This window comes from Euleptes europaea, chromosome 11 (genome assembly GCF_029931775.1).
Source record: "Euleptes europaea isolate rEulEur1 chromosome 11, rEulEur1.hap1, whole genome shotgun sequence".
NCBI classification, from domain to species: domain Eukaryota; kingdom Metazoa; phylum Chordata; class Lepidosauria; order Squamata; family Sphaerodactylidae; genus Euleptes; species Euleptes europaea.
In genome coordinates this window covers 78,449,174-78,457,052 of record NC_079322.1, presented here as the reverse complement: position 1 = coordinate 78,457,052, position 7,879 = coordinate 78,449,174, and the positions used below count along the sequence as shown (strand labels likewise).

Genomic DNA, 7,879 nt, shown 5'->3' with positions numbered 1-7,879 from the left:
CCTGTAAGGTCCGGCCTCCACTGAATATTGGTTCTTGTGGATTATCCAGGCTGTGTAACCGTGGTCTTGGTATTTTCTTTTCTGACGTTTCGCCAGCAGCTGTGGCAGGCATCTTCAGAGGAGTAACACTGAAGGACAGTGTCTCTCAGACACTGTCCTTCAGTGTTACTCCTCTGAAGATGCCTGCCACAGCTGCTGGCGAAACATCAGAAAATACCAAGACCACGGTTACACAGCCCGGATAACCCACAAGAACCAATGAACTCTGACCGTGAAAGCCTTCGACAATATTTCTCCACTGAATAGTTTCTATTTTAAAGAACAATTTTTCAAAACCATCCAGAACCTCCTAATCCCATACAGCAGCTTTAGTTTACTCAAAAATGCCAAGTCACACTGCACATTCTCAGAGGTATGGAAAATAAAGGCAAGAGGCACTGTTTCAGGAGAATGCCAGCAAGGCTCAACATTTGTTTACCTTCTCTCCACAATGACTTAGAATGCATTTCAAAAGCAATTAGGGCACAATGAGAATCTCCCCCCCCCCCCGGGTGAAAGAGGACGCCGAAGCTTGTGTGCAGTTCAAGAGAATATACTGTTTATTGAGCAGCAGCAGCATCAAATGCAGAAGAGTTGGGACTAGTAATTTGCAGTCCTAACGAATGACAGCTGTATTGGATAGGAGTAACTGTGCATCTATACAGGAGGGGGGGTAGAGACTGGGTGGGGCGGGGGACCTGCCAGCCGGTCGCTACATGGTCAGCTCCTGCAAGGAAGAACAAAGGGGGGCAATCACAATTACAAGGGGAGGAAAAGAAGAGCAGAGATTACACACTCAGCCGACTTCTGCTCTGTGCCTGCTGCTTTCTGGCTGGTTCATGCACATATGTCCTTCCAGGGATGACGGCAGCATTTAGTGTGAGTGGGCCGTCACCTCAAATGCGATCCTTTTCTGTGAAGTTTGCACAGTCAGCTGCCATTCCCCAAGAATGCAATGGTGAAGTCATTTGCATCGCATGCACAAACTGTGCAATTAGAAGAGTGCTCTCGCCAACGTGGTGCCGGCAGGCCCCCAAGGTGCCCACGGACACCTTTCCTGGTGCCCACAAAGTGTTTTTAGAAAGCAGGCAGGACCAGGTGGGGCTTTTGCCCAGCAAAGCTTCTGACTGGCCACTGGAGAGTTGATTGGCTGTGCAGATTTTTAAAAAAACATTGCTTTACTAGCAGCTGCCACCACAGAACAAGGATCTTCACCTTGTCACCGAAGGTAAGCCGCAGCAACAATTTTGTGGCTGACTCCGCCGCCTGAAGCAGCCATTTGATGGCAGTGCCAACCACACGGTGTCAGAATTCCAAAGCTGCCCACAGGCACAAAAGGTTTGAATTTACTTCATATCACTTTTTAACAAACAGCACGCACAAATCAATAAAGCTACAGAAGCCCGGGTCCCACCACCACACACTTCACAACCAGGGCTGCCAGGTCCCTCTTCGCCACCGCCGGGAGGTTTTGGGGGCGGAGCCTAAAGAGGGACTTTGATGCCATAGAGTCCCAATCCCAAAGCGGCCCTTTTCTCCAGGTGATCTCTATTGGCCGGAGATCAGTTGTAATAGCAGGAGATCTCCAGCTAGTACCTGGAGGTTGGCAACCCTATTCACAACCCACTCTGGAGTCAGTACCCGCAGGATGGGAAACATTGTGCTAGACGGGTCACGTCGCCCGTGGAGCCCAGCAGAGGCCTCCGCCCACTCTGGGCAAGAAGAAGCTCTGAATGAGAAACGTGGACACGGAAATGGGCCTCTTCATATCTAAAGCAAATCCCATTTCAGAGAAAGGGAGGCTATAAACCACCCCATAAAGATACAACCTTGAAGCTCCCTGTACTGAAGGACTTCCCACTCCTCCTCCTGCTATCCCATGAGTTAAAGGCGGCTTCCGAAAAGGGGAGAGCCCTTGAGAAGGACCAGCGTAGCCTCACACCCTTCTTCTCCTGACCCAGTTACTGGGGAGCGGTTTGTTGTCTCCTTCCTAGGCTAACAAGGCTCTATGGCAGCAGAGTTCCAAAGCAAGAGAAGGCAAGGCGGAGAGAGGTCTCTTGGTGCTCCGGCAGTGGTGGGGAGGAGGAGGAGACCAGAAACTTATCAGCCCCGGCCCCCCAGCCTGAGACTCACCATGATGGCGTTGACGATGTCATTGTTATTGTGCCGAAGGGCCCGGACCGCTTTGGGCCGCGACACGTTCGCCTGGGCCATGACCAGCTCGATATCTCTCACCTCCAGGCCCGTTTCGTCCACCTGGTGAGAGAAGTGGGCAGGGGACAATTTATTTATTGCTATTTTTATCCTGGCCTCAATCCCCGGCCAAGGCCAGCAGGGTGTTCATGGGGCTCTCACAGGGGCTGTGGCTTCCTCAACAAAAAGTCCAAAATGTCCACACCCAGGGGTAGAAGACTAGGCTTATGCTTTGGGGGTTACGAGAGCCACTTCCCCAAAGAGCTCTGGCCATAGCCAGGTGGGCACCCAAAAGGTTGGGTGAAATTAAATTCAAGTAAACAAAGAAATATATTTATTACAAAGCGCTCATGCATCTATATTAAAAACAAGCCCATGTTTTTAATACACAGCCCTTAGGTCTTGTTTTGAATGTGTGCATGAGCGCTTTGTAATAAATATATTTCTTTCTTTAATTGAATTTAATTTTACCCAACCTTTTGGGTACCCAACTTTGTTTTTAGGTTGGGTCATTTTCCCTTCTGATTTATCCATAACTAGGTGGGCATTGAGAGACAGACGGAGAGGGAAGATGTGTTATCCCAAAAGGGGAAGAAGAAGAGTTGGTTTTTACATGCTGTTTTTCTCTACCTGTTAAGGAGAATCAAACCAGCTTACAAATGCCTTTCCTTCCCCTCCCCACAAGAGACACCTGGTGAGGTAGGTGAGGCTGAGAGAGCTCGAGGAGAGCTGTGACTAGCCCAAGGTCACCCAGCAGGCTTCATGTGGAAGAGTGGGGAAAACAACCTGGTTCTCTAGATTAGGCCCCACCACTCTTAACCACTACGCCACGCTGGCGCTCATCGAATTTCTTTCTGAGCTCCCTGGGAGCTCTGAGAAATCAGCTCCCTTCTTACAGGCTCTTGAAAAGAAGGCCACTGGACAGGAAGCGGGGCTTTTTTCCATCACTGCCAGAGTCATCCCTTCAGAGAAGACTGGCGCAGCAGTTCACACGCTCTCAGAGGAAGAGCCCTGCCTCTAGACGAATGGCCGTGGCTCAGAGGTAGAGCAGAAGGTCCGGGGTTTAATCCCCCTCATCTCCATCCAAAAGGATTTGACAGTGGGACGTAAAAGACCCTGGAGAGTCCCTGCCAGTCTGAGTAAACAGTACTGACCTTCGGTTCTTGTAGGTTATCCGGGCTGTGTGACAGTGGTCTTGGTATTTTCTTTCCTGACGCTTTGCCAGCAGCCGTGGCAGGCATCTTCAGAGGAGTAACACTGAAGGACAGTGTGTCTGTGGCAGATGCCTGCCACAGCTGCTGGCGAAATATCAGGAAAGAAAATACCAAGACCACGGTCACACAGCCCGGATAACCTACAAGAACCAAAAAACTCTGACCGTGAAAGCCTTCGACAGTACTGACCTTGATGGACCAAGGGTCTGATTCAGTAGAAGGCAGCTTCACGTGTTCATGTCTTATGCTGTTTGGGAGGGCCCATGGCTCAGAGCATCTGCTTGGCGTGTATATAAGGTCTCAGGGTCAATCCCTGGCATCTCCAGTTAACGCGGAGGGGTTGTGGCTCAGTGAAAGAGCATCTGCTTAGCCTGCAGAAGGACCCTGTTTCAATCCTCGGCATCTCCAGTTGAAAGGACCAGGCAGTAGGTGAAGGGGAAGACCCCTGCCTGACCCTGGAGAGCTGCTGCTAATCTGAGTTGACAATGCTGACTTTGATGGACTGAGGGTCTGATTCAGTAGAAGGCAGCTTCAGGTGTGCATTCTCTGGGGTGTGAACACCTCCCTGCAGCCTGTTTTCGACACCCATCCAGGGATTGGGGGCAGCAAGAACTCAACAGGATGCGGCTCTGCCGTAAAACAACTCATGGACAGGGGAGGGGGCAGCCCCACTGCAAGGTAGCCCAGCACATGCTTTTCACACCTGCAGTCCCCAAGCTCAACCCCCCAATGGCTTCTCAACAGGTCCCGGAGAGCCAAGCCCTCTTTGGCGGAGAACGTGGGCAGCCACTGCCGGACTGTGTTAAGACCCCTGGGCTAAGGCAGCTTCCAGGAAGGGGGAGGCCTCCAGGTGCACGGCAAAGAGCCCTAAAGCAGAGCCCCCCCAGGCCGCTGGCTCCCCAGCAGTCGGGAGCCTGGCGCCCTCCCTTGCCGCCACGAAGCTGACCTCCTCTTCCTCCTCGCTCTCCTCCTTGATGGTGAGGGTGGGGGCCGTCTCGGTGATCAAAGGCGAGTGCTCCATGGGGACCTTGAACTTCTCGGCGGCCGCCTTGTGCACTTGCTGGGAGAGGTCTTCAATCTGCAGGAGCCAAATGGGGAAGAATGTTGAGCTTTCAACCCCAAACCACCAGAGGCCCAGCACCTTTGCGCTGCTGCGTTCACCTGTCTTGGTAGGTAAAATATAGCCTGCAGCTGGAACAGCCTTGGCATGGAAGGGGAAAGTTCTCATCGCTCCCTTGATTTTGGCTGCAGCATTCAAGGAAAAGCGTCTGAATGCTAAGGAGCCGGAGCCTCCTCTGCTTGGGGCCCACAAAAAGCTTTTTTTCAGATTTTGCTGTAGAAAACAGCAAGAGTCCAGGAGCACCTTAATGACTAACAGAATTTCTGGTGGGGTCTGAGCTTTCGTGAGCCACAGCTCACTTCTTCAGATACAGCTAGAATGTGAGTCCATCTATCCTTAAGTAGAGACGAGTGAAATAGACACACAATGGCAATGTAAATGTTAAAAGTAAGTCAATGACGTTAGCAGGCGTGATTGGATTATGTGTGATATGTGGAGGGGTGGTAGGTGTGGAGAAATCAGCATTGGTAATGAGACAGGAATCCCAGATCTCTATGAAGTCCTGGAGAATGCATAGTCTTGAGCTTCATTATTAGTTGTCATCCAGATGTCTCTCTTTCTAATCTCCCTTTGAAATCCCTAAGAGAACTGCTACTCTTAAATCAGCAACTGAATGTCCTGGAATGGTAAAATGTCCCCCCCCCCCCCACTGGTTTCTGAATGTTGTGGTTTCTGGTATCAGACTTATGTCCATTCAATCTTTGTCGCAGGGGCTGGCCTGTTTGTCTGACTTTGCTGTGACAGAGAGACGTGGCTTCCTGCCCTCCTCTGAATTTGCTGCACCTTGAGAGACACTTTGTTAGTAACAGCCCAGAGAGACCCCATTTTGAAGCCACTTCCTGTCCCAGACTAGCAACTAGGGACAAGGAAGCGGGGGGCCCTCCCGTGGGCCCAGGGCCTTGGCCCAATGAGGTCAAACTCATCACTCCGCCCCGCCCCACTCACCTTGGCCTCTCCAAAGACGATGTAGATATCGGAAGCCGGGCTCTTGAAGACATCCGGCTTGGTGATCACGAACAAGATATTCTTGGATTTGCGGATTGTGATCCGGGTGACGCCATGGATTTGCCGCAGCCCAAGCTTGGACATGGCCTGGGGGAGGTGGGGAAGAAGAGGAGACACCGGCCTGTTATGATCAGCTTGAGCAGGAGAAGCAGAGGTCAGGAAGCCCAAAGCAGGGAGCCCAGACAAAAAGCTGTGCCTGAAGAAGAGGGCGGCAGCTGAGCTTCCTGCATGAGGCGGTGGACCAGGGCTGGCCGGCTGGCCAGGGTCACACATGCAGAACAACACAAAGGTGCCTTCTACTGAATCAGATCCGTGGTCTTCCAGGATCAAAATACTCTCTATTCAGTCTGGCAGCGGCTCTCCAGGGTCTCAGGCTGAGGCCTTTCAGATCACCTCCAACCTGGGTCCTTTTAACTGAAGATGCTGCTGGGGGTGGAACCTGGGACCTTCTGCATGCCGAGCAGAGGCTCTACCACTGAACCACGGCCCCTCCCCTAAATAGGGTCTTTCATATCACCTGATGCTTTTAAGTGGAGATGCCCAGGACTGAACCTGGACTTTCTCCATGCCAAGCAGATATTTTGACACATTTTGACATTGAGATCAATGGACAAGACCTTTGGGCTGGGTGCCGACAACCTTACAGCCAGCAGGCAGATGGAGGACACCCCCCCTCCCGAGCCCTCACAAGCCAAGGGGAGGGAAGAAAATAAGACTGCAGCTACACACACCAGGATACAGGAACAGGGCACACCACCAACTTCTAATGGAAAGAGAGATGCCGATATGCATTTCCCCCTGCCCTGTGCGATGCAGAGTATGGGGTCAGAATGGCTAGGCTATCAGACAGTTGTGTGGTTAGGGAGGAGAGCAGGAGGAGACAGAGATTGTGTTCTCCTTGAAACGGAGGGGGGGGGAGTTATTGATTGATGCAGGGAAAGCACAAGATGATCAGCCAGCCAGGCAGCAAAGGAGTGTTTTCGGGAAACTCCAGTCAGGCTGCATTTGGGTGCTGGTAAACAGCTCCCACTCTGCATTAGAGTCAAGAGTCTGAAAGATGCACACATATAAACACATATGAAACTACCTTATACTGAATCAGACCATTGTTTCGTTAAGGTCAGTATTGTGTACTCAGACTGGCAGCGGCTCTCCAGGGTCTCGGGTGGAAGTCCTTCCCACCTCTACTACCCAATGCTTTAACTGGAGATGCTGGGGAATGAACCTGGGAACTTCTGCACGCCAAGAAGATGCTCGACCACAGGGCCACAGACCCTCCCCTTGGAAAGGGGTCTCTGGGGCTCAGGGCTGGTCTGCTCAGGAGTAGGCAGAAATCCTTCCTCATGACCAGCTGCATCTGGCAAAGCCCTTCAAAAGCTTTCCAGCCCCCCCACACACACACACACATGCATGACTGGACTCTGCAGCCTTGCATTGGAGCAGCAGGTCTTTGCCATTCATCTCCAGCAGGCAAACGTCCAGAAAAATCCTGGCCTCGCTGCTGTCCCCAAAAATAGGTGCCAGAGAGAGACCCAGATATGCTTCCATCTCCGGGGCGCTAGGTGTTCAGTGGTCAAGGCTCTCTTCCGGCCTCCACCACCTCCGCAAGACAAGGGGTGGCCCTGTGGGGGTGATATCAAAAGGCTCATCTCCATCGCTAGTGAGATCGGCTAGTGAGCTTCATCTGCCCCCTCTCTAAGAACACCTTCAGCTGGCTCTCCCAAAATTCACAGGCAGATTAGCAGCCAGCCTCCTTCCTTTCTTCCCCCCCCTTCCCGTACTGAAATCACAGAGTTGGAAGGGGCCTTAGAGGCCATCTGGTCCAACCCCCTCCAACTCAAAGCAGGATCAGCCTAGAGCATCCCTGTCAAGCGCTTGCCCAGCCTCTGCTTAAAGACTGCTGGTAAGGGGAAGCTCACCACCTCCCTAGGTAGCTGGTTCCACTGTTGAACAACTCTTAATGGTAAAAAAAGTCTTCCTGATATCCAGTTGGTATCTCTCTGCCCACAATTTATACCCATTATTGCGAGTCCTGTCCTCTGCTGCCAATAGGAACAGCTCCCTGCCCTCCTCCAAGTGACAGCCCTTCAAATACTTCAAGAGAGCAATCCTGTCCCCCCCTCAACCTCCTCTTTTTCAGACTGAACATTCCCAGGTCCCTCAGCCTTTCCTTGTAGGGCTTGGCCTCCAGGCCCCCAATCATCCTCGTCGCTTCAAGTCACGGGTTGGCAACTGAAGTCCCGGGACAAAATCCAACTTGAACTATGGACAAATCAATCTCCCCCTGACTACAGAGATGTCAAGACTG

At 51.9% G+C, this 7,879-nt stretch overlaps 1 protein-coding gene across 1 annotated transcript in view; it reads right to left on the bottom strand.

Annotated features, from left to right (window-relative positions):
- Positions 1-618: 618 nt before the first annotated feature.
- The window catches only part of LOC130484263 (NAC-alpha domain-containing protein 1-like), a 48,578-nt gene continuing 41,317 nt past the window's right edge, over positions 619-7,879 (bottom strand). Inside the window, exons 8-11 of the mRNA XM_056857166.1 lie at positions 5,512-5,658; positions 4,393-4,524; positions 2,173-2,295; positions 619-766 (exon numbers count right to left, since the gene is read on the bottom strand). Of these exons, the coding sequence (XP_056713144.1) occupies positions 752-766; positions 2,173-2,295; positions 4,393-4,524; positions 5,512-5,658 (417 nt within the window). The 3' untranslated portion in view covers positions 619-751. The remainder of the gene's footprint in view (positions 767-2,172; positions 2,296-4,392; positions 4,525-5,511; positions 5,659-7,879) is intronic.